Source organism: Diplotaxodon limnothrissa, linkage group LG3, assembly GCF_057381915.1.
Source record: "Diplotaxodon limnothrissa isolate DT_005_m linkage group LG3, D_limnothrissa_male_GT1.1, whole genome shotgun sequence".
Classification (NCBI taxonomy): Eukaryota; Metazoa; Chordata; class Actinopteri; order Cichliformes; family Cichlidae; genus Diplotaxodon; species Diplotaxodon limnothrissa.
Window position 1 is genome coordinate 1,007,883 of NC_140598.1, and position 27,085 is coordinate 1,034,967.

The 27,085-nt window shown below is 42.5% G+C and overlaps 1 protein-coding gene across 2 annotated transcripts; it reads right to left on the reverse strand.

The window, feature by feature from the left end:
- On the reverse strand, positions 1–26,457 carry LOC146634231 (butyrophilin-like protein 2). 2 transcript variants are annotated; one of them, XM_085375623.1, is made up of 10 exons: positions 26,431–26,457; positions 23,897–23,900; positions 22,502–22,849; positions 21,718–22,041; positions 21,530–21,631; positions 20,398–20,742; positions 3,316–3,639; positions 1,117–1,443; positions 167–490; positions 1–93 (listed from the first exon to the last, which is right to left on the reverse strand). In XM_085375623.1, exons 1-10 carry the CDS (start codon positions 26,455–26,457, stop codon positions 2–4), a joined length of 2,217 nt encoding a protein of 738 aa, XP_085231749.1. In that variant the 3' UTR covers position 1. The 2 variants fall into 2 exon arrangements, with proteins under 2 accessions (XP_085231749.1, XP_085231758.1); XM_085375632.1 differs by lacking the exons at positions 3,316–3,639; positions 20,398–20,742; positions 21,530–21,631; ... (2 more) ...; positions 23,897–23,900; positions 26,431–26,457 and adding exons at positions 4,272–4,388; positions 5,246–5,593; positions 9,092–9,128.
- Positions 26,458–27,085: the final 628 nt, after the last annotated feature.

A 27,085-nucleotide genomic window follows, 5' to 3' on the forward strand; every position in this document is an offset into this window, starting at 1 on the left:
ATCAAACTGATTGATCAGCCATCAGAGGAGTCGGATCAATGGAGCTGCTTCTGTTCCTGATGTCCCCTGTTTGATGCTGGACCTGAACTCTCCCTGCAGAGGAGACACAAGACAGTCAGACAGGGACAAACAAATAAATAAACAAAAAACAAACAAACCAACAAACCTTTGATTTTCAGCAGCACAGTTTTGCCTCTGTGGATGTTTCCCTTCCTTCTAACCACACAGCTGTACCTCCCACTGTCTCTCTCTGTGGGCTGTTTCAGGGTCAGACTGAGGTCTCCAGTTTTCAGCAGGTCTTCATTCATCTTCGTTCGGTCTCTGTAAACCTGGTTCTGTTCTTCAGGCTGGTCAGAGCCGTTCCGATATATGTGGACCTTCCTGTAAAACCCGTTCTTCCACTCCACCTCAGCATCTTCAGGCAGGTTTTGTGTGGTTTTAAAGGGCAGCTGGACAGACTCCGCCCCCTCCTCCACCTCCACCTGACAGACTGAGAGGACAACAAACACAACATGAGCTGTACAGAGAGCAGCAGGTGTCACAGTTGTAGAGAAAGCTAAAGGAAAGAAGCAGATCTGATCAGAAGGTAACAGGAGATCTTTGAGGAGTCATCACTGAGAAGACTTGTTGCTTATTTCATTTTTCATAGAACATCACATTAAGATCAAGAAACATTGATTAGATTTATTTGTCCTTTGTTACCGTGTCTCAGTTCTCCTGTTGCATTTTCAATTTGGTCACTTCTTTATAAAAATGTTTTTTAAACTAATCTTGTGATAACATGTGGAGATAAAGTGTGAATTTCCCTCCACATATTTGCACCTGATCCTTTCATGTATGTGTATTTTGCTGCAGTAACATCTGGCTGTCACAGCTGGACTGGCTCTTTAACTGGTGTGAGAGCTCTACAAACAGCTTCATGTTGTCAGCTGTACGGACAGGAATGACTGATGACTCTTTGTCTATAACAGAGATGTTACCCACTGTCTGTGATGGACTTCCTTTTACCATGTGACCTTTAACTTCTCATCAGTACTGATCACAACTATTTAACTGACAGGAAACAGATAAGAAGATTACAACATCTGACCTTTGACCTGTATCTACAGCACTGACCTCTAAATTTCAGCTCCACTTGTTTCTTCAGCAGGATGTTTCCCTCCCTGCTGTAGACGGTGCAGGTGTAGGTGTTTGTGTCACAGCCTGTGGGCTGTTTCAGGGTCAGACTGAGGTCTCCAGTTTTCAGCAGGTCTTCATTCATCTTCGTTCGGTCTCTGTAAACCTGGTTCTGTTCTTCAGGCTGGTCAGAGCCGTTCTCATACACGTGGACCTTATCGGTATCACTGTCCATCCACTCCGCCTTAGCATCTTCAGGGAGGTTTCCTGTGGTTTTGCAAAGTAACTGGACAGACTCCACCCCTGATTCCACCTCCACCTGACAGACTAAGAGGACAATAAACACAACATGAGCTGCACAGACAGTAACAGATGATGATGGAGACAGAATTGTCATTTTCTGTTTGTTTAATCCTGAGCAGATCTGGCTGCTTCTTAAAGTCAACTGGTCAGAGTCAAAGCTTTCTTTGAAGGGGAGTCAAGGTGTCCATTGCAGGAAATGTTAAATGTAATGTAATGTTTTCTTGAACCAAGGAAGGTGGTTCAGGGAAACTAAGAGAGACTGGTCCTGGGTGAGGGTCCAGACTAAGAGCAGTTTATAAGTTATTGTTAAAAACGGGTTCAAATATTGAGGGTGAGCACAAAAACAATAATGGTCCAGAAGAGCTTCAGTCAAACAATGATTTTAATGAACACACACGTGGGGAGATGAACACTGCACCATCAGCATCAATCTCACCTCAAAACTGCACAATAAACTGTTTTATAACATCAGGGCATTTTAATGACGCCCCGTCATGCGTCAAGAAGATACAATACATACACGAGTTTGAAAAACACACACATTCTGTTGACGACTTTTGACACATTTAAAAGGACATCTTCTCCGTCTGCAGGCCAGGCGCTTCCCGGTAATCTTCTAACTCTGTTTATCTCCTGGAGCAAACTGTCCCTTAGGCAGACACAATTTCGCAATCACCAGCTTTTGCAACTATTATTTGAAGTCTTACCTAATCATGAGTCTAACTACTGTTTGTGTGTGTGTCTCGACCTCAAAATGCACTCGGCCTCAACCCGCCCGTTGACGCTTCTGGCCTTTTACCAGACAGAAGCTCTCTGTGATAGGTGTAATAATCTTAACTAAGAACATGTGTAATCTATTGAATAAATGCTTTGATGAAATGATAATTAATGTAATGGTAATGATGATGGTTATGAATAGTAGCAGTAAAATATTTCCGTGATCTCTACTATATGCATATTGATGATAGCAGAAGTCCAGAAACCTGGACTGAATGAGGCACACCACTGCTCCTCTGAGAACACTTAACCTGCTCAGGCCTTGACCCACGGGGCTTGTCCAGCCATTCACCGAGTTGTCATTGTTCGACTGATGCTGACAGCCTTCAGTTCCCTGGCATGTCACGAACTGGCACAATGTGCTGAGTCCACACAAAAAGTTTACATAAACAAAAAATATATATTTACTAAAGATATCTAGAGGGTGTAGCCTGCATTTCAGGCTATGGTAACTGGGATAGACTCATCAGTGTGGGGGCATCATTCTGAGCTGCAGCATGCCCCCTTCTCCACTACTACTGCTTGGTAAAGTTAGATAAGTTGGCAGATTTCTCGGGTAAATACAGAAACTCGTTCCAAGCAGCTGTTCCTACGTGACTGGTGTTGGAACTTTAAACCACAGTTGCGAAAACGAAAAATAAAAATAACCTATAGTTCATGAAATCCAGTGGCGGGTCCTTACCACAGTGGGACTCATTATGCAAATCATTAGGTGACCCCAGAGGGCACAGTGGGGCTCTGTTAACACTGTGTACAAGCTGAGACGATTCGCACCTGGATAATGGTGGAGTACCCACTGTGGGTCAGGGATGAATTGTATTTGTGGGTTCTGTTCATGAGAGAAATAGGAACAGACTGACTGGTGCCACATCTGGAGTGATGTGGACACTGTATCAGGCAGTTGTGACAAAGAGAGAGCTGAGTGTGAAAGCAAAGCTGTTGATTTGGCTGTGATGGTAGTGCCAAAGTCAGGAATTGTGCATGAGTCCTATTGGGAAGAGCTTGCTTGGGAGTACTTCAGTGTACCCCTGGATGAGTGGCAGGAGAGAAAGGTCACCCACCCTCCTTCCCTGTCATCAGAGGGTTAGCTAGTTTGCTAACTGTATCTACAGCACTGACCTCTGACTTTCAGCTCCACTTGTTTCTTCAGCAGGATGTTTCCCTCCCTGTAGACGGTGCAGGTGTAGATGCCTCTGTCATCATCTGTGGGGTGTTTCAGGGTCAGACTGAGGTCTCCAGTTTTCAGCAGGTCTTCATTCATCTTCGTTCGGTCTCTGTAAGCCTGGTCCTGTTCTTCAGGCTGGTCAGAGCCGTTCTGATACACGTGGACCTCATCTTCATCACCATCCATCCACTCCACTTTACAATTTTCAGGCAGATGAGCTGTAGATTTGCAGGGCAGCTGGACAGACTCCACCCCTGATTCAACCTCCACCTGCAGGACTGAGAGAACAACAAACCCAGCATGAGCCGAACAGACAGCAGCAGCACTGAGCACATCGTCTTTAATCAGATGAAGTGAAATACTTATGGTGAAAACATATTTGACTGATTCCAGTGGGAGTGAAACAAGTGGAAAAGTTCTAAGCACATCAGATGAAATCCCCCACAAACCAGGACGAAGGAGGGATTCAGGGTCACCTGATCCAGCGTTATCAGAAAGGAAAGGTTTAAGCCTAATCTTGAAAGTAGAGGCTGGTTGTTTCCTATTTTACTTTTAAATACTACTACTACTACTACTAGTAGTAGTAGTAGTAGTAGTATTTAATCCACCTCCACCTTGTAACCTTAGAGGACAACAAAGCACAACATGATGACATCAGCAGCAGCTGTGATGGTCACATGACCTCCCTGTCCCCTCATTGTCTTCTAGTCTCAGTCAGATTGTGTCTCAGTTTGTTCCTGATGTGTTCCTGACTCGTTCTTTGGTAACTAGTCTGCAGTGTCCTGTAAAGCGCTGCAGACATGTTGGATGAAGAAGAACAGACAGACTGAGCCTCCACAGTCGGCCATGTCTCACACACATCAGCACAGAAACCATGAAGATCTCATGTGCCTGAACATCTGAAGCTCACCTGGCATGAAATAGTGCCGAAAATGAAATAAAAGACCTCCAGAAACAACAACAAGAATCAGGAGAAGAAGGAGAACCAGGAGGACCACGACAGCTGCTGCCCAAGCTGGAAATTGTTCTGTGGAGAAATAAACAAAGGTAAAGAAAAAAAAGAAAAGAAAGATATGACTTTTGAATTATAATTTTTACCACAGACCCCTGTTGTTTATCTACAACACTGACCTTTGACCTGCAGCACTACTTTCTGTCTCAGGATGTCTTTGTCCCTGTAGATGGTGCAGATGTATCCTCCACTGTCTCTCTCTGTGGGGTATTCCAGGGTCAGGCTGAGGTCTCCAGTTCTCAGCAGGTCTTCGTTCATCTTTGTGCGACCACAGTAAAGGTTGTCCTGTTTTGTAAGATGGTCACTTCTGTTTACATACACATGGACCATCATGAGTTCACGGTCAGAGCGAGTCCACTCCACTGCTGAAATTCTCAGGCAGGTCAGGTGTTGTTTTGCAGGGCAGGAGAACAGACTCTGACGTTTCCTCCACCTTCACCTCCACCTGCTGGTCTGAAAGGACAGTAGATAACAATATAAACTAGAGAAGCAGCAGCAGTGATACTGTTAGCATTGAGTGAGTTCCATCATCTGTTGGACAAAAATCATATTTTAAATCTTTGTAATAAGTATGATGGAGTAATTGGAGTGTACAACCTTTACAGGAATTTAACAACATTTTCATTAACTGTTTATAAATAAGTCATTTTTATACATACTCAAACATTTAAGAGGCTTAAAAAATAACTGGAAAGAATAACATAAGTGTAAAAAGTATGAAGTATAAAGCCGTTAGGCATCTCCAAACACTCCCCCCCCCCCCCCCCCCCCTTCCTGGTTTCTTAGTTTTTTGCATATTTCTGCTTCTACTTCTCAGATTCTGAAGAAATAATTCAGCTTTATTATTTAAGATGTTAGACTGGACTGCTGACCTTTGACATGCAGCTGTACGTCTGTCAGTTTTTGTTCATTCCTTCCATTACTGATGGAGCAGGTGTAGTTGCCACTATCAGTCAGTTTGGGTTTTGTCAAAGTGAGGCTGAAGTCTTTCATTTCCAGACCATCAGGCCTCACTGATGTACGTCCACTGTAACGCTGGTTTCGCTCTTCAAGATTTGGACCTTCTTCTTCTTGCACATGGACAAATTTTGGATCAATATCATTGCGAGTCCACATCAACATAGGGTCCTCAGGCATGACACCTGTGTACTGGCAAGGCAGCAAGACGGAAAGTGCACCTTCATTCACCTCCACGACCACAGCAAAAACATGCTGGAAAGCTGGAAGGACACACAAGGAAAAAGAAAGTTTGCCCCAGCATGCAAAAGCTGGTCTCCAACACACAACTGCAGACACCAGAGAGACAAGTGTTGCACTCAAATACAACCTAAACATAAAGAAATGACCAGGTATCCATTCAACCATTTTCTGCGGGTTATCTGCAGAAAATGGCAGAGGTCTCGGTTCCTGGTCTGCCTACATTATTCTGTAAACTCAGCAGCATCTTCACTTCATTGCCTTTAAGCTAAACATTAATCTCTTCTCAAAAATAATGACTTAGTTTTTACTGAGCAAGCAGTTAATTATACAAACATCAGTTAATGCACAATTGCAACCTAATGCTATTCTCTGACTATGTATGGTATTGCCAATTGTGAAGAAGGGCTGATATATAAACTACTGATTTTGAATATTTATCAGACACTAATAGACTTTTTTTGAACAAGAGATGAGAATAGGGAGGTTTTGGGAATGCTACTATGCAAGTAACCCATATGGAAAAGATATATATAAATCTTTTAAAGTTTGTATCTGTCTTGTGTGAAACTTGTATGAAAAGCATATAACTGTGAAAACAGATATAAGATCCCTTGAAAAATTATATAATGAAACTTGTATGTTTTGGATACTTACTAAAACAATGTATGAAAGTAATGCGAAAGTGGCCACTTTCATGAGTAAATCACATATAAGTTTTTACTATTTCTTTTCCGTATGGGTAAAACCAGTGGAAAGGGTTATATGAAAAGGATATAGGACATATGGAACAGCCAACATTTAGACCAACAACGAAGTTACCAGTAGTTCTGCGTTCCAACATCTGGAAGAAGCAACTGCTATCACAGCTACTGGTAAGATAGAGCAAAAGGATTGTGGAGAGGGGAAGCCTGGATGTCACGTGGCAGTGATCAATGAGATTTTTAGCTATAAGATGAACAGCCAAAAGTAGCAGTACCCTTCATGTAGAAGGAGAGTAGAGTCCAAGGTCCAGGCAGCAAGGAGGGAAGTTAGCCAACTATCTGAGCGGAAGAAGGGCATGATGAAAAAAGGGATGGCTTAGAAATTGTGGGGATGAACAAAAAGTATTTTACCAGCATAATATAATCTGCAGTATGATCATTGCTTTAACAATGTAACAGATAGCTTTAAGATGGCCTTAAGATGTTTATGATGATGTTAACTTTGTATTTCAGGTGCAGTTATAACCATTTTATACATATTGCATATCTGTGCTTATTTGAGTTGATGTTCAGGTTCTTTAAAGGTCGTAAGCCTCACTGACGTGACTGTTCAGGTGATACATGCTGAGGGAAAACTAGAACATAGAAGGAATTGCAATACATGCTTACAAAACACTTATATCAGTTTATTTTATTATCTTTTATATGTTCATATTCTTGTATTAAGGTTTTAGTAGAGGTTCTTGGTTAAAACATTTATTTAGTAGAAGACATACACATAGTCTCAGTGAGCTTCTGGTCTGGTAAAAGGTCAGAAGTGCAACAGGTGAATTGAGAAAGAGCATTTGAGGACGAGACACAGACAGTAGGTGAAGAGGTGACACAAAGAGCATGTGAGGTCAACACACACACACACACACACACTTTAAATTAGATTTATTTAGAGGAGAGGTTAGTTATGTTTGGCTGTAACTGCAAAATTGTCTTGGTAAAAGAGGAACCGTTTCTTGGTGTCTCGGCAAGAAAGAGGAACAAGACAAGAACTGAAAGGTAGACAGGAAGGGCTAGCCATGAAAATAGAAGATGATTTTCTAGGTGAAAAGTCATGATGATGTTGATCTGATCTATGTATAAAATGTATCTGTGACGCATGAAGGGGCGTCAGTAAACAAACCCTGATGTTATAAAATAATTGTTTGTGCTTTAGTAAGTTGAAGATCAATTGCTGTGTTCAGTGATCTTCCCACATGTGAATTAAAATCTTCGTTTGACTTCACCCGGCCGGACCAGTGTGGTTATTTTTCGATCACCTCTTGTACCCTTTCTCAATTCTTGAATCTTAACAAAATACAGCAAGCTGCCCATACCTGTGACAAGTAACCACCACTGTGGCAGGCAACCAGGAAAGGCTATCCAACATGAAGAATCAGAGAGCATCAAGCCTTGTCATGATTCATGCAGACTTGCTCAAGAAGCTGCACTCCCTGAGTGGCTGGCTAACTGAAGGCCAGACAGTCCCCAAGGATCACCAGAAGGGACTGGTCCCATCCAACTACCAGACAATAACCTGCCTCAGTACTACATACTACATGGAAGCTCCTGTCAGGCATCATAGCGGCTAAGATGAACAGGCACATGGCTCAGTACATGAGCGGGCCACAGAAAGGGACTGGCAAGAATACCAGAGGACTGAAACTCCAGCAGCTGGAAGATAGAGCAGTCATTCGAGACTGTAACACCAGAATGACAAACCTGTGCAAAACCTGGATTGACTACAAGAAAGCCTATGACTCAGTGCCCCACACTTTGATCCAGGAATGCCTACAACTACACAAGATTAACAGGACCCTAAGAGTCTATGTGGAATTCAGTGGCAATGTGGCAAACAACACGAGAGGCCAACTTCAAGGAAATAATACAAGTTACCATCAAGTGTGGGATCTACCAAGGAGACGCTCTGTCCACTGGTGTTCTGCAAAAGCCTAAACTCCCTCAGTGAGATCAGTGACAAGACACAAGACGGGCTGTGGATACCGACTACAGAGTGGAGCAATCATCAGCCACCTCCTCTACATGGATGACATCAAGCTGATGAAATATCTGTGATGAGTACAGCCTGGAAATCCAGAGGTCAAAATGGGAGACGACCCCAAGGGTGGTGGCGAATGACCAAGCTAAGATCCTCTGGGACTTCCAGGTACAGACGGACAAAATCGCGGTGGCTAACCAACCAGACATAGTAGTGGTAGACAAACAGAAGAAAACAGCCATAGTGATAGATGTAGTGATAGCAAATGACAGCAACATCAGGAAGAAGGAACACGAAAAGCCTGAAGTACCAAGGGCTCAGAGAAGAGCTCGAGAAGATGTGGAGGGTGAAGGTAACAGTGGTCCCAGTGGTAATAGAAGGAGTAGATCTGGTGACTCCCAAGCTAGGTGTGTGGCCCCAAGCAGATCCCAGGAACAACATCGGAGATCTCTGTCCAGAAGAGCGCAGTCCTAGGAACAGCTAAGATACTGCGCAGGACCCTCAAGCTCCCAGGCCTCTGGTAGAGGATCCAGGCTTAAAGGAGATAGACTGCCTGCAGGGTGAGAGATCTGCACAACACACACAGCAGCTGATTGTAACATGAGCTCATCTGAAAGGCACCAAGAAGAATCCAGAGATTTGAAAGTTGCTGCTTTGGATTGTTAGTTTGATCTGAATCAGAATCCAGTGTTTGATGGAAATCTCCTCCTGCTGCACTTCAACACATTAAAGAGAGAGAGATGAAAGAAAAGCTGATGATGAGAGCAGAGAGAGGAAGGTGTACTTACCGTGCAGGAGGATCACAAACACCACAAACATCTTCATGTTTGATCACAGATCAAAGATCTCACACACAATGATGCAGATGTGACCCTCAGCAGCTGGATTTCCTCTCCATAGATGTGTTTCCATGCAGATCATGGACATAAAGCAGGATGAAGAGTGTGAAAGAACTTCTTCCACTACAGTATTCATTACAGCACTGTGGCACTCCACAAACCCTCACACTGTCTCAATCCCTGTTTCCAGTTTGACTGAGAGAAGGCCTGGAGCTCAGCCAATCACAGGACAGGATATGATCAGCTGACACAGCTGCAGGGATTTGAAGATTGACAGAAAGTTGATCAACAGGTGTGAAACTATGAGGAAACTCAACAGTCTCCCCTTTCTTAGGTGTTGTCTTTGACAGTCTGCCATGAGGTTTGGCTCCACACACTAAATCTGAAATGTAAAAACAAAACAAAACCGAGATTAAAAAAACTGAAGAGCAAAACCTTTCAAACCATGAAGCATAGAGGAGGAGGAGGTAAAAAGCCTAGAAAAACATTAAATGAGAAGGTGTGTCCCAACATTTTACTCAGTGCTTTGCAATTGGCATAATTTGTGAAAGTTTAAATCTCTTCTCTATTGAAGAGCAGAAATTAATAGGTTCACACCTGTTGATGAACTTTGGCCGACACAAAGTTCATCAACAGATGTGAAACTATGAGGAAGCTCAACGACCTCCTCTTTCCTCAGAGGTGATCTGTGGCAGTCTGCCATGTGCAGCTGCACAGACCCAGCGTGAGCTCTCTGAAAGCTGACTGGGACCTTTTTAAAGAAGTGTTATTTATAATTTAAAACATGAGAAATATATTCAAATGTCTGATGAAATAAGTATGACCTCATTTCAAACTGCAGCTATATTTCTTAATTTTTAAGAGCCAGTAAATGGTTATTGTGAAATGATAATATACAAAAATTTGAAATAAACTCAAATTTATTTCAATGAAATAAATTATTTTGATATAAGTGTTTTGTGATGAATACAGCAGACAGTAACCCTTCTGTGTGCAGCGGTGCTCTGCTTTCCTGAGCAGACAGTAAACGCAGCATGCAGAGTCCTGTCTGTCCTCAGTGTATCAGCACAGCTTCAGTTCACAGGACACTTTCATTAGTCATCCCTTTATTTCTCTGTTACATTCATTTCAACATTTAAATCATTAGAAATGATTCTGTATATTGTTCAACTAAATGAAAAGACATGAAAATAAGAATTTCCAGGTTGGCCTCAGTTTCATCCTGATACTGACATCAGCTAAATTCTACTTGTAGTTTCTGCTCCGTAGATTTTTGGTGGAGACTGAAGCTCATCAGATCCTGAGAGCAATCCAAGACATTTATTCAACCCTTAGAGGTGAAGGTTGTTACCATGGGAACCATAGATCTTAAATCTTAATGTTTAGAATAAGGATTTTTATTTTAACAATCTCTGGGGAAATAAACGTTTCTCTGTTTAAAGCTGTAAATCTACTGCTGAGGAGAGTCCAGAGACATTTCCACAGATGTGTACAAATGTAATAATCAAAGAAGAATTTTATTATTTAACCATAATAATAAAAAAGAAATCAGAGAAAAATGAAACACCAGGTGATGATTTCAATATAAGACTGAATAACTTCCTGCTGCTGGTTTCGGGTGCTCTGTGCAAAGCTCTTTGGAGCTGGAGGATAAAGAAACAGCTTCTGCACATGTGAGCAGCATTATGGGCGAGTGTGGTCATGACGCTGAGCCTGTGGGTGTCTGCAGAGACCCTCTCTCGCACTCTGTTAATGAAGCCTATGTCACCTGGAGCCCAGCAGACTGGAAACTAGAATCAGGTCTTTATCTGTGCGGAGGCGTGAAGCGAGGTCATGAACATGAACACATATCTACCTTATTGTGACTGCTTGGATACTCAGTGAAGGAAACTTCTGCAAGAATAATCAGCGTAAAATAGTTTCCCTGTCATGTCCTGTCACAAAGTTTCTAAATATTTCACACTAATTCTTTTTTTTTTTTTTCTCTTTTTTTTCTTCTCTTTTTTTTTCTTTTTTCTCTCTTTTTTCTTTTCTATCTTTTTCTTTCCTCTTCTTTTTTTATTTTTTTTCTTCTTTTTTTTTTCTCTTTTTCTTTTCTAACAGTAGTGAAACTGTAAATCAGAATCCCGATGATGTCACTGAAACCTGGGAAACTGTCATAATCCCATTTGAGAAGCTTGTACCTGTACAGTTTTTTTTATCGATCAGCTGACCTATTGATAGACTTAATCGTTTCAGATCATGTACTTTCTGGGCGTGCGGGGAATTGATGAAACTGACAGGTATAATTGATGGGACCAGCAAGACAGTTTTGCCCCGGGGATACCTCAGGCAGTTAAGCCGGCCAAAGGGGGGTCGATGGGGTCAAGGCTAGTCAAGTTGTTCTCCACTGATCTGTGAAGGCCAATTCTTTGTAGAGGCGACCACAAACACCACATAGATGTGAAAGAACACTGATGTTTGTCCATATTTAATATTGGAAATATATCTACATCAGTTTTCATTAAGAATATTTTATGTCGGTTTTGAATCTTCTCTATATTCTGTGTTTGCCTTTGGTTTCTTATTAGTTTCATCCTTCATTTATGAGTTTAGTTAGTTTCATCCCATCAAGGTTCCTCTGTTTGTTTAGTTTACTTTCAAAGACATTCATTGCATTATTTCTGTAGTATAAAGAGTTGCGCTGTGCTGTAGTTCAAAGAGAACAGAAAAGTGTTTAGACAACTTTTCCCTAATTACGTCCTGTGAAGTTGGATGCATCAAAGCCTGCAATTAGTTCGGCTACCTTTCACTTGTTTGTTTTCTTTCACTATACTTTCTTTCCTCTAACAGACCGTAGTTGACTTCCGAGCTGACGTAATGACACGTTGTGCAGCAGAGTTGGGTATAATCTATTTTCTATGCAGAGGTTTTTCTGACTTTGAGATTTGACTTTATTTTATTTGCACTGTAATCTTTTTTTTTATTTTTTTTATTTTTTTGCCTGTCCCGTTTGGCTCTTTTGCCATCAGAATTGTTGTCTAAAGGCAAAGAAAGATGCCCAACGGATTTACTTTACCAAATTGACCATCCCAGCCTTGCCGTAATGGTCCATTTGATTCACCTTTTATTGTTTATTTTATTTTCACTTACTGAATACGGGACAGACTTGACTGGGGGAAAGAAGGGGAGAAAGAAAGAGGGAAAGAGAAACAGCTGAGAAGAGGGACGGGGGAGAAGGGCAAAAGACAAAAACCAACAGAATGAGCAGAAAAAAAAAAAGGTCACCTGCTGAGAAAGAAAAAGGAAAACAAGCAGAAGAGAACAAGAGTAATAGAATAAACAACATCACAATGATATATGGGAATATGACAGTAAATACTAAATGTTAAACATTATTGTGCAGCACATAAGATCAACAGAACACAGTGTGCTTTGAGGTAGGAGCCAAAAAGGGTGTAGTTTGTGGGTGTGATCACCCGTGTGTACACCTGTGAGCATGGACGCGCTTGTTTTTTTTTAAAAGGTTCCTTCATGTAATGATCTGCTAGAGGGTGTGGGGGGGCCACAGCCCCGTCCTCCAGGGCATGAAGCAGGTATGGAGGAGATCAAAACTCCAGACATCCAGAGGCCCTCAGAACACAAGAGACCAAGGAAGACTAACAGAGGGGCAGCCGCGCCACTGTCCCAGAATCAGTTTCGAGTATATTTATTGTCATCAGATTTTGAGATTTACCAGGTTCGATGATGTCACATGACACAGAAGAAACTGAAGCTGATTGGATCATAAATGACAGACAATTTTGTGCAAATGAGATTTTCAAGATTTTAGCAGCAGGTCAGCTACTAGAAGAAGGCTGGTGGATAATAACCCGCAGCTGTTTTCTGAGCATCCACTGGTGTGTAACTGTTGGATATTTCCACAGCTAACCCATCATGAGAAAAAGTTGGAGATCCCCCCGTTTCTTTTTATTTCTTTCATCCTTCCTTAAAGAGATAAAACAAACAGTTCAGCACATATAGTATAGGACGCCAAACAAGCAGGAGGAGAGTTGGCTGAAGGACAGGAAGACAGATGTCTGCATTCTGTTTTCTGATGGGCAGGAGGAGGTGCAGGAGAGACGCACAGCTGCTCTCACTCAGCTGATGCTTGAGGTTAAAGTTACACTTCCACACTTCCAGCTCACGTGATCGCACACACCCTGTACACACACTTGTGAAATAAACCATTTCACATCTTTTTACATGTTACCCAATAACTTTCAGCCTAGAAGTGGTTAAAAGTGACGGGAGTGATCCTGACACTCACGTGTGTGGCTCTAATCAGCCACACATGTATGTTTCCAGCTGGAAACACACACACACACACACACACACACACACACACACACACACACACACACACACACTCTACCTCACATATCTATAGAAGGAGATGATGCCTTTGACACAGCGGCACAGGCATGAACGTTTGTTCTAAACACAACAACATCTGCACACTGTGACATGTTTGACGTGTCAAACTCAGCTCCTCGTGTGTAACTGTCACAGTGGGAAAGAAGGCCTTATCACTGCCTGACAAACTACAGATGAAACCACACTCAGGTGCTCACAAATGACTTTTTACAAAAGCTTCTCTGTTGCTGTGCACACACACAAACAGCACTTTACACAACATCAGAGGAAGACGCTGCAGCTACAACAGGAAGTCCCTAAGACTCTGTGGGCTCAGAGTAAACACGATGTAGGCCTGATTAAAGGTGCAGAGCCCCAAACCTGATTAGGTTACCATGTTTGAAATCCTGCCACACTGCTGCCTGCTGGAGACGGGGAGCAGCAGACGCCACTGCTGCCACGCTGCCTTCTCATTATTCAACACTGCTGCTGCTGAGCTGGATGCTCTCAACAGAAACAATCTGCACCACCTCCAGGTAGACTTTAGGTGTTGTGCTTCTGCTGCATTATGGAAACCTGATGGTGACGCTGCTCGATGCTGCTGCTGTTTGTCAGAGTCCAGCTCACAACCCAGTTTCTGGTTTCCATGCCAGAGTAAACACGGCTGCTAAGCAACAGCTGAGCGGGAGGTGTCTCACACAGAGAGAAGTATGGCTGCACTCTCAGGATGGTGTTGTGTTTCTCTGCTTTGATAAACATTTCCTTTCCCTTCGTGCTCTTTGGCCTCGTGGGTGGATCATGTTTGGAGGCCTTCCCAACATCTAAACAAGATAATGCAGCAGTGCTGCCCGAGGTCGTTCCCAGATGAAACAGTCTTCTTATCACGCAGGAGGAAGGAGAGAATCTCACACTGAAGCTGAGCCTGTGACCAGACTGGACTCTCACAGACAAATTCATGTTGTTGTTTACAGCTGTCTGCCAGCAGGAACACACACTGTGACAACACTATGAAACTCTTTCTGCTGCACGTCTGTGTGCGTCCACCTGTTCTCCACTGTGCACAGTCTGTAAATGTTGTGAGTGTAACCCTCCACCTGCAGTAAAGACTGCAGCTGTTGAAGCAGTGACATCCTGTTTCCACTGAGTTTAGCTCTCAGCTACATGTTACTGGTGAGTCTATTTAGGAAATCTGCCCTTCAGTTTGACCTCTGACCTTTGCCTACAGTACTGACATCAGTATCTACAGCAGGTGCTGGGGTTTGTCGCTGACCTTTGACCTGTAAATGAACGCTTGTCAGTCTTTGCTCTCCCATCACTGATGGAGCAGGTGTAGTTGCTGCTGTCAGTCTGTTGGTTTTCTCAGAGTGAGGCTGAATCTGTGTGATGTGTGACCATCGTAGCGCTGTGTTTCTCCTCTAAGATCATCTCCTCCTCCTCGTGGACAGATTTGGCATCAGCTGAAGAGTCCACATCACTGTGGCCTTCTAAAGTATGAAGCTGAGTACTTGCAGTCGTGTTTGTTCGTTATTACAAACACATTCCTCTGGACACAGACCAGCTACACACAGCTCTGCATCTGCTGACGTCTTTAGAAATAACTCTGAAGTCACTCTGACCTCTTTGTGAAATGTTTCAGTCTTTGTATTATAAATGCTGCTCGAGCTTCTACCCCCTTACAAACTTTATCCTCCTCTCTGGTAAATCAAAGGAAACACAAGGGAAGAAAAGAAATGAATAAAACAGCTTTGAGGAAAATTAAACACCAGCCCAGTCTGTGTCCTCTGTGAGACCTTTGAAAAACAATGAAAATCTCTAAACATTCAGTCAAATGTGACCCAGAGTTCACTGGGTCAGACCTCAGCACTCTCTGTGTTCTGGATATTACTGATTAGAGATCAGCAGGTATGAACTCACCACCTACTGACCAATCAGCTCTGTGGAATAGCACCACTATCTCTGGCAGATCTCTGTGCAGACAGTGGGAGGGTCTGAAGTCTTTGTGTTTCCCTGATGAGCTTCAGTAATAAAGATTTTTAGACTTTAACAGTTTCACAACAAATCTGTTCCTATATAGGCTTTCATATATATTCAGACCGTCCATTCCAAGTAGTATTTCAAGCCTACACTTGAACCTTGTGTTTATTCTTGCTCTCAGACCATTAAACAACATTTTTAAGAGGCTTTAACAAATCTGACATTTATTCTTTATAAGCGGGGTGTTCCTGTGGCTGCTGGAAACTTGGTAAAATGAAAGTGTTGTCCTGTCCCAGCCCTCTCCTACCATGGCCGTTCTCCAAGACATTTTTTATCCGAAGGCTGTGCAGCTCATGATACAGGAGACGTGTAATTCCCCTGCTGCTGCTGGTTTTAGGTTTTTGTTGTTTCTGTTTCTTTAAATAGAAGCCGACACAGCAAAGATGCTTTGTGTTTTCTGTTCTGTGAGCCGACACAGACATGTTTGTTACAGGATGGATTATGATGATTGTGGGTCAGATATTCATGCTCCCCTCAGGACTTGTATAATGTTTATTAGCATCGGGACCAAGTGAAGAAACCAGATATGAGCATATTGGTAGTTTGTGCTTTCATCTAATGAAAGCATACTATACTGTAAGAACAGAGGTTTATGGCTCCATAGTGTAGAGGTTAACATGTTCAGTGGTGACAATAATCGCCTTTGTGTTGCATTTGGTGTAAAACATGCAGAGCTGTGTGCTGTGACAGCGTCTTGTGATGAGGGAGCAGCTGAAAGTAGCTGCTGTACGAACACGTCCATCACTGAGTGATCTGTTTGAGGGGACGGAGGTGAGTCTGTCACTTGGATCTACATCCGGATGAACAGAATCAAGTTTTTAGGACGATCATAGTACGACTTTACAGAAATAAAGTAAACTACAGTGAGGGGCTTCATTTAGTAAACTCATGTTACAGAGTTTGTCGTTTGAATGCTTAAACCACTGCGACCACTGCAGAGAACAACAGCAATCTCACCTCCTCGACCAGGACAGGTTTACCGTCCTCCTCTAAATGTCACACAATAACAAAATGGACTCAAAACCCAAACTGGACAAAAGGGAATCCCAGTGAAGAACAGACTGCTTTCATTGTTACAGTCAGGTTGTACAAACCAACATGTGTGACGAGCAGGATAAGCAGTCACATGAGGCTGGTTACCAACTCACTAAGTTAACCCAGAGTTTGCTCATACGTTCACATGAAAGAGGCGGTGCTGGCAGCATGTAACCAATCAAAGGGGGTGTTTGATGGATCACATGACTCCACAAAAAATGATCCCTACGAGCTCCACCTACGAGAGACTTATTATCATATAGGGATTAAGAATCTATAAAAGAACATGAAGGAAACGGTTTCCAAGGCCTAATCCGTGGATCGACTTCCTTCGAGGCGTGGACGTCTATCAGCAGAGAATGTACCTTCACCTATCAGCAGAGAATGTCCCTTAGTCTGTAACACAGTCAAATATATTCTCAAGTAATATTCAAGCATGCCATTCAGCGTGTTAGTACGAGCTCGGGAGCAGCTTGGGAGAACAAGAAAACAGAGACTGCTTTAGATTGTCTTCCCAAAGTGACTCAACTTTATTCACAAGTACAACAGTTTATATAGAGGGTAAAATTCATGAGACAGCAGATTTATCAGTTTAAACCAGTACAGACCAAGATAAGGCAGCGTCTTCCTGCCCTTGGGTGAAGAAGCATCCTTTGTGTAGTGTATCAGTTCAGCTACAATTGTGATTATCTCAGCGACATATTTTCAAGGCACAAAACGAAGAGTTCTTACATTAGTGAAATCTGAAACAAACCATTTGGCCTTCAACAGGCGTCTAAAAGATTAAGAAACTAATGTAGCTGAGGGAGTGATCTCTGTGGTATTTCAACCTTGTACCAGCCTGTGATTCTCACACATCAATTCTTGGGTCAAAGAGAAAAACACTGAAACAAAGGGGCCTTATTGAATGACAGAGTTTTCCTGCATAATGTCACTATAAAACAATATCCAGTAAATGCTACCATGGTACTAAAATACCTAACAGAACACTATTTGCTGCAGCAAATCATTAACCTGCTGATTTAAAGCACAGAGCAGTGAAATAAAGGTTTTGATTCCAGTCGATGGTTTTGTTGCTGAGCGCGCTCTCAGTGCTGCTGATTATTTCTCAGGTGATGGCTGCACATTAAACTGGACCAACTGAAACTATAACGCTTATTGTCCAACAGCCTGTGGAGCTTCATTTTCAGGCACATCACAGTGTGAGTGGTTGAACAGGTGTTCACTGCTATGCAGATGACACCCAGCTTTAACCATGAAGCCAGATAACACTTGCAAATATGTAAGACTGCGTTCTTCCATTTGTGCAACATCTCTAAAGTTAGAAATATCCTGTCTCAGAGTGACGCTGAAAAACTAGTTCATGCGTTTATTACTTCCAGGCTGGACGACTGCAATTCATTATTATCAGGAAGTCCTAAAAACTCCCTGAAAAGCCTTCAGCTAATGCAAAATGCTGCAGCAAGAGTCCTGACAGGGACTAGAGAGAGAGAGCATGAAGTGGCTGCTTGGTGTCTCCAGTGTAGGTCTGAGAACTGCTCGCTGCTCTGCACAGCATACTCTATGTTTGTTCACTTTTTTTCCAAACTGCTTAGACGACCATGACCTGGATGACTGAGACACTACACAGGCTTAGAGTTTAAAGCATCTTGAGACGACTGTTTTTGTAATTTGGGGGTACATAAAGAGAAAGAAAGAAATCTAGAAAGTCAGAGCAGCTGTCTGTGTTATGACCATCAATATGATCATACTTCAAATAGCAATACCGTCATGTTCAATGAATCCAAATCAACCTGATGATCAAATGACCTCAGATGAGCTGCTTCCTCCAACCAAACTAAACCACTGAGTGGATTTGTTCCCTCTGTAGTGTTGAACACGAACAGCTTAGCAGGATGAAGGAAACGAGACAAAACCTCAGTGTGTAAGAACAGGATCAGAGCCTGAAGTGAGAAATTCCTCCATGATCTGCATCCAGACTTCAGTAGAGCCAAACAGACTCAGACTGTCTGCTGGACTCTTCCACACATTCAGAGCTCAACATATACACTACACACTAAATAGTTGTTGCTGTTTCAGACTCTGAATCTGAAGCTCAGCAGTGTGTTTCCTGTTTTTCTGTCTTTACATTGTTCCTTAAAGGTTCCTCCAAGTTTTCTCACTGTTCCTCTGATCCATGCAGATCATCATTACAGGCATTCAGCTTTCTTCTTCTACTCCTTCTTCTCTGTGTGTCATGTCCTGTTTGAATCATCCATCTGTAGTCAGGAGCAGCCGCTCCATTACAAACACGACAGCAGAACAACAACACTGGATCAGATTAAATTGTTATGACCGAGGTTAAATTCATAGAACAATAATTATTATAATATGTTAGATCAAAACCAAATTGACAAGTTAAAAAAGGCGACCTGTGATCATGCTGTTTGACATCATTGATCAATCACATAGATCAAACTGATTGTTACGGCCCGTCTAGACCAGCGGTCCCCAACCGTTTTTGCGCCACGGACCAGTTTGTGCCCGACAATATTTTCACAGACCGGCCTTTAAGGTGTCGCGGATAAATACAACAAAATAAAACCAGTACCGGTACCGAAAAAAAATAAGATTTATTCATAATACACGTGAAAAGACCCAGGAAAACCGAGTTAACGAAAAAACGATAACAAAATAATGCTGAAAACCGATAAAAACCCTGAAAACCATAGATTTCACACCCGAGTCTCACTCTCGCAGCCCAGCACCAAATGAGAGATCGGTGTACTCATTATCATCCTCATCAGTCTGTGTATTTAAGCCCTCTGTTTCTACTCGTTCACTGTCGTGTCATTGATGTGATGTTGTCCTTCCCGTGTGTTCCCTCAGTTCAGTCCGCCATTCAGTTGTCCAGCCAGTCAGTGTCCGTTCACCCACTCCTTATAATAAACCTCATCTACCTGCCAGTCCTGCATTTGGGTTCCTTCTTCCTCGCCTCCACACAACATGTGAACACTGCAAGGCCAAAGTTCTGTTTTATATTAATACATCTTCCTGTGTGTGAGTCACCTGGGGTTTGGTTCCTCTCCGGTCTGGCAAAGGGCTGGGAGAGCTGAAGTACCACTGTCAACCGTCATGCCTCATTGCCTGGAGGGCGTTTCAAGTTTGTTTAATTGTTTTGTATTAGTTGGTTATATGGCAGCCATTTTGTTTTCCTCTGTGTGTGTCATGTGTTATAGCTAAACCAGTATTTAAGTTCCCCCGTGTGTCATTTCAGGAGGTCAGTTTGTCTTATGTTTGCTTGAGGTTTCGTTAATTGTTACCTTGAGCTTAGTCTATTGAGTTGACCTGTTTTGCTGGTCTGCCTGTTTAAGTTTTGGCTTTGTTAAATATCTTTTTATACTTTTGGGTCAATAAAATCCAATTTTTTAAATTAAACATCTGTGTCCTTTATGCTTTACTGCTTGGTCCCTGAGACAATGATACAAACAACATACTCAAAGAAATTAAACCAAATGACAGCAGCGTACCTCCAAAACTAACAAAAACAGGAGAAAGCAGTGATCAAATACAAAGCCAGTCCACCCCTACATGCTGCTGTGTAAATATGTTGTCTCCATGTAGTTAGCCAATCTGCAGGCACCGTCTCCAGGTGCATATGAGAGACAACATTACGACAGCAGTCATAACACTGATTGATCAGCCGTCAGAGGAGTCGGATCAATGGAGCTGCTTCTGGTCCTGATGTCCCCTGTTTGATCCTGGACCTGCAGAGGAGACACAAGACAGTCAGACACAATCACACAAGCCAGCAAACAAACAGACAAACCAACCTTTGACTTTGAGCAGCACAGTTTTCTTTCTGATGAAGGTTCCCTTCCTCCACACCAAACACTTGTACTCTCCACTGTCTCTCTCTGTGGGCTGTTTCAGGGTCAGACTGAGGTCTCCACTTTCCAGCAGGTCTTTGTTCATCACAGTTCGGCCTCTGTAAACCTCGTGCTGTTCTTCAAATTGGTTTGGGCCGTTTGTAAACACGTGAGCCTTCTGGAACGGCTCGTAGCGTTCCCATATCACTTGAATTTCCCCTGACAGGTTTTTTGTTGTTTTAAAGGGCAGCTGGACAGACTCCACCCCCTCCTCCACCCCCTCCTCCACCTCCACCTTCACTGGAATCACTGAAAGAACAGCAAACACAGACAGCAGCAGGTTTTCAGAGGTGTAGAGAAATACCATGTCCTGTTTGAATCATCCATCTGTAGCTTCACTGAATGCTGGAGGTTCAAAGAGTCTAAAGCACAAAGTCTGATTTGTGTTTACGGAGCAGCTCAGAGCAGATCTCGCTGTTCTCACAGGGGGAACGTTATCAGGTTTTCTCCTGGAGGTCAAAGTTCAGCAGGTGTTTGTTCACTTCTCCTTTTACACTCTGATCCTCGAGGACACAGGAGGAGCTTTCAGACCAAACTGTCATGCAGACTCTCTGAGAGGAACTGCCCACTGAGGAGCTCCTCCGACATCTACAGACTAACAAAGACTTGTTTTCTGTTTGAATGACACCACCAGCAGGGACAGGCTAATGTAATGGAAAAAGGTCTCCCCAATCTTACTGGTGGAATTTGAAAAGAATACAAAAAACTATGATCCCACGAATGAGAAATGTGGGTGTTACACAACTCTTATAGCAAGGGGATATAAAATATAAAAGGAAGACACAAAGTGGTCCTATCTACATAAGCAACTGAAGTTTGTATATGCAGGTAACAATGTACAGAAATATTAATAGAAAACTGTACGGAGCAAGATAGCAGTAAGATGAACAATGGGCTGTGACGGCAGTTCTTTGATCATTAATATCCAAATTAAATATTTACATATTAATGAATAAATTAGCGGAACAAGTCAAGAAACCCCAGAGGACACCTGCTAACTATATGCATTATGGGTAGTGTAGTATGAGAGACTCACCTGACACCAAGGCATGACGGAAATGAAACAAAAGACTCGCAGCAACAACTACAAGAAGAAGCAGGAAAACCAGGAGAACTGTGGCCCAGGATGGAAACGGTCCTGTGGACAAACAAAACAATATCACATGACTGCTGAACGCTGTACTCAATCTGCACTGACCTCTGACCTGTAGCTACATCTCTGACCTTTGACCTGCAGCACTACTTTCTGTCTCAGGATGTCTCTGTCCCTGTAGATGGTGCAGATGTATCCTCCACTGTCTCTCTCTGTGGGGTATTTCAGGGTCAGACTGAGGTCTCCAGTTCTCAGCAGGTCTTTGTTCATCTTTGTGCGACCACAGTAAAGGTCGTCCTGGTGGTCGCTTCCATTTGAACACCCATGGACCATCATGAGTTCTCGGTCAGAGTGAGTCCACTTCACTGTGGTGTCCTCAGGCAGGTCAGGTGTTGTGTTGCAGGGCAGGATGACGGAGTCTGAGCCTTCCTCCACCTTCACCTCCACCTGCTGGTCTGAAAGAACAAGAAACCACAGTATCAGCAGCAGCAGTCACACTGATGATAATCAAAGCATCTGTGTTTGAGATGGTCCTGTGTCTTTGACCCAGTCTTTGAGCTGCAATTATAAAATGTTCATATTTGAGTTTTCTATTATATTTACATTCTACTTTATATGGCTTTTGTATTCTTTTAGTCCATCTGACTTTTTTTAGTCAGACCAGTTTGTCTCTGTGTCCTGTCCTCAGTGTGCTCATGCTAGTTTACCTCAGATTTCCTCAGTCATGGTCTCTTTGTCTCCCCAGTTTTGTTTTGATGTTTCCAGACTGGTTGCGTTTATAAAATGTTTCTGCCATTTTTTAGGTTTAGATTACTAGAAAGACCCTTTCTACTACCTTCTACTGTGACCTCTGACCTGTGTCAGCACTGTACTCATGTTTGACTTGTAATTACAAAGGTTATTGGGGTTTTTGACCTTTGACATGCAGCTGTACGTCTGTCAGTTTCAGTTCCTCCCTTTCAGTGCGGATGGAGCAGGTGTAGTTGCCACTATCAGTCAGTCGGGGGTTTCTCAGAGTGAGGCTGAAGTCTCCAGTGTCCAGAGCATCAGGCCTCATTGACGTGCGCCCGCTGTAACGCTGGTTTTGTCCGCTCAGATCATCAGTTTCTTCTTGTCTCAGATGGACAGATTTGGGGTTGAGATCAGTGCGAGTCCATATCATTGTGGGGTCCTCAACTACAAAACCTGTGTACTGACAGGGCAGCAGGACAGACTTTGCCCCCTCATACACCTCCACCATCACAGCCAGGACATGATGCGAAACTGGAAGGAGACACAAAAAACAGGAACACTAATTAACTATAATTAGCCCATATAATGAGGATAGAAAGAGACTGAAATCCCCCTGACTTTTCTCTCCCTACATCTGAGCAAGTGTGGAAAGGTTTAATATCATTTATGTGTGAAATGATAAAGCTCTAAAAAAGAGCTTTTCCATACAGTGGGATGCAAAAGTTTGGGCAACCTTGTTAATAGTCATTATTTTCCTGCCCAACAATCGTTGGTTGTTACGATAAAAAAAAAAAAAAAATCAGGCGGGTGCATAAATTTGGGCACTGTTGTCATTTTATTGATTCTAAAACCTTTAGAACTAATTATTGGCTCGGTAAGCTCAGTGACCCCTGACCTACATACACAGGTGTATGTAGAAAGTGTAGCTGCACTGCAGGAGCTACGTTTCAGATAACAGAAAATTGCTGTCTGGGTTTCCCATGAACTGTTGAAAGACTGCACGAGATGAATTCAAGCTATCTAATGGATAGCCACAGATAGTGGATATCTAATTATGCAATTAGACCCATTAGTCTGACACAGAGACAGACAACTATTCACACCTACGGGCAAATTAGAATCACAGATTAACCTCAACCCCACTGACTGCATGTCTTTGGACTGTGGGAGGAAATCCTGAGAGAACCCACTCATACACGAGGAGAACATGCAAACTCCACACAGAAAGGCCAGATGCTGCAGTGAACTCAGGACGTTCTTACAGTGCATCAGTAAACTCATCGACTCGTGAATTTTCTTCTCTCCTTCTTAAATCCTGCCCTCTGAGGCAGCATCAGAATTATGATGCGAATGCTCTGTTGCCAAGATCAGCTCCGTCTCCTCTGGTTCATGTGTTTCTTTTATCTTTTTGTTTCTTAATTTCTATTTGTGTTGTTTCAGTTATTAAAAATGTATCTGGTGTACAGTATGATGATGTCTAAGGCAGGACAGGCAGGAGGAAAACATGGGTGGAGGAGACTTTAGGAAGATGTAATAAATGACTAGAGCACAAATAGAAATGAACAGCATATCGCCAACTGCTCTATTGGTAAGAGAAAGAACAACAAATGTACAACATCTGGAAAATAAACATCTAAAAATTCACAGCTACATAAATCCACTTAAATCTTATCATGGTGTGTGTGTGTGTGTGTGTGTGTGTGTGTGTGTGTGTGTGTGTGTGTGAGAGAGAGAGCGAGCGAGAGCGTGTATGTCTTCAAGTTAGGCGCACACACATTTTATAATAATTGATATAATATAATGTGTTTTTCTGGATACACTGTGCTTTTTCAGCATTCAAAGATTGATGACACGTGTCAGAGCACTGGCTATGAATTTCAGAAGGATCAGGCCTTAACAGAAAAGTTAGCAATAGTTCTTTTCCTATTACAGCTACATCCACTTCTGTCGTGCCTAGGCTGCTCATAGGGCTGGGTATCATCACTGATTTCTATAATCCATTCGATTCCGGTTTTCAAAGTCCCGATTCGATTCAACTTAGCCTCAGACAGTCAGAAATATTATAATTCTGATCACTTATCAGTACTGACTTCATCAGAATTGTGAACATCACAGCAGATGCCTTTGTGTGAAAGTAACTGAGAATAAAACACAGAAAAACATGAAGGAGATTTTTCTGGTCTGGCTTTTTATAGCAGATAACCTTAAAAATATTCTACAATGTTCTGCATATGAAGTTTAAATTTCTTCAGTATTGACCAACAGAAAAAAATAGGCTTTGTCCGAGGTCATTTAAGTGAAAAAGAAAAAGACAGCAGCCACAGCGCTGTAAACAACGGTAGACTGGTGGGTAATAAGCGAATGAATAATACAGAAAACAGAGATTGGAGACGGGAACTGTTCTTGAAGTACAGAGAGAGAGAGAGAGAGAGAGAGAGAGAGAGAGAGAGCGCTAGCTGTGCATGAAGTGTGATTTTAATAGTCGTGGAAGCAAAACAGCAAAATTCATGACGACATTGATCAAATGTGAAGCGCAGTTTGCTGCTTCTTTTGCTGCTGGCTCGGTGATATTTGGTTGGAGAGACAAAACCTGCAGCTCAGAATCAGCGCAAAAAGGACGTAAACACAGCGCTGACCGGACGCATCAGGATCGCTAAGCTCCGACAGCGTGTCCGTCTACGGGCCGTCGGGTGAGAAAGCCGAGAAAGACAAAGCTGATTCTGATGCGTCGGCTCTGTGTTTACGTCTTTGTGTGGAGTCCGTGTACCTGCTCTCATCTGCTGTTTGGTTGTTGTTGAACTGGTTTTGTGAGCTTTAATCTGAGAATCTGGCGTTTCTGGCAAAACACAGTTATATTTAAAAGTCGATTCAGGATTTAATGAATCGATATCGCTTTATTCAAGCTACTCACCTCCCACTTCCACCTACACTTTCTACTGGACCACGGCCAATCAGAGAGGTCCCGCCCCTGACTATCTCTGATTGGTTTAGTCCACGATAGGGGCATAATGTGTGTCTGTTGTTGACCACAGGGAAGGTTGCAGATTTTTTTTTTTTTTTGCTACCCGAACATTTGGTCGCACAGATGCAACCAAATATTTTTTAGTCGCACCACTGAAAAATTTGGTCGTATTTGCGACCAAATTGGTCGCACTCTAGAGCCCTGAAAGTACTTTTTCAATTTTCAGGTTTTAAAGATGTTTTTGAAAATAACTATGAAATCAGTTAACAAATCAGCCATGCAGTGTGATGAAAGGAGCTCTCTGATTGGTTAGAGTAACACAAACATGCACTGGTGCTAGCATTAGCTGTTTTAGCACATTAGCTTAAGAGGTTCAATGTTGCACTGAGTGTGAATGCTGGAGCGAAAAGTCCTTTAAACGAGCACACACACCTGTTAGTAATGCTAAAGCAGAGCTAATGGTTCAAACAGGAGCTTAGAAAAAAATCCAGGTCAGTCTCCAAAGTAAATTTTAAAATTAATTCCAACATGTATTTACTAATCTGTATTTTATTGTACAATTAAACACCAAATCAAAAAAGCTTTATGTCAATGTGTGTGAATCTCTTGGTCTTCCATATCAGACATCTGGTGCTTTGACACACCTGGAACACTGCACAGCCAAAAGTCATCAATTTAAAAAGACCAGAGCACATTTGTGCGTTTGGAACAAACTGTTACAAATAAAACAAAAACTAAATGTTGTTTGTTAAGTTTAACAATGACCTGTGAATCAGTGAAGCTTAAAAAGGCACCAGGATGAACCAGTGTGGGGACTACACAGCACTTTGTTACAACTGACCTGCTGCAAAAGCACACTGTTCCCATTTATTTAGCTGAATCTACAATAGATCTGGCACCAGGCTTCTTTTATAACCTTTAATGTGGCCAGACTTCACTACAGGCAGTATTCTGGTAATATTAGTGAGACAGGAAAGGAAAATTTCTTAAACAGATGAGCAGATACCAGGATCATGAGCATGAAGCCTGCAGATTTCAGCAGGAGTAAAGTAACTGAGGTGAGTAGTTATACATGTTACACACTTCAAATTATTTTAAACAACCGTGCGTGTGTGTGTGTGTGCATTCAAAGAGCGCTCTCACCGAGTACCAGCAGCACGAACAACAGCAGCAGCATCTCCTTCTCTGGGAAAAACCTTTAGTTAGAAATCACAGTGGTGTTCGCTGCACTGCAAGCATTGGTGCACGACAAAAAGTTTCCTGATAAGAAGACCCTCCTGAGTTCCTTCAAAATAAAATCCTTTACAGAAAAGGACTTTCAACATTAAACTCGGAGGAGAAGCGTTACAGCAGGGGTGCCCAATCCCAGTCCTCGAGAGCTACCGTCCTGCAGCTTTTAGATGCATCCTTGTTCCCACACACCTGAATCAAATGAATGGCTTGTTATCAGGCCTTTGCCAAACATGATGGCATGCTGAAGAGATCAAACCATTTGATTCAGCTGTGTTGGAGTAGGGATGCATCTAAAAGCTGCAGGACGGTAGCTCTCGAGGACCGGGATTGGGCACCCCTGCGTTACAGCATGTCTCACACAGACTACTGACAACTTTTAGCAACATGTGGATTTATATTCTGCTGGAACCTGAAGCTGAAAAGAAGGTTTGAAAGGAAGGACGTCAGTTTTAGTCTCTCTATGTTGAAGTTCTGCAAAACTGACAATAAGTTTTGAACCTATGAAAAATGTTTTTATAGCTTTAAAAATAAAATTCAACTCTTCAAGCTCATGACTTTGTTTTTTTGAGTTT

Coding starts and splice junctions, on each gene's coding strand:
- LOC146634231 (XM_085375623.1), bottom strand. CDS start 26,457: ATGCTGCTGCTGTTGTTCGTGCTGCTG. Junction 491..1,116: donor AGTGGAGCTGAAATTTAGAG/GTCAGTGCTGTA, acceptor TTGTCCTCTCAG/TCTGTCAGGTGGAGGTGGAG. Junction 94..166: donor TGTGCTGCTGAAAATCAAAG/GTTTGTTGGTTT, acceptor TCTCCTCTGCAG/GGAGAGTTCAGGTCCAGCAT.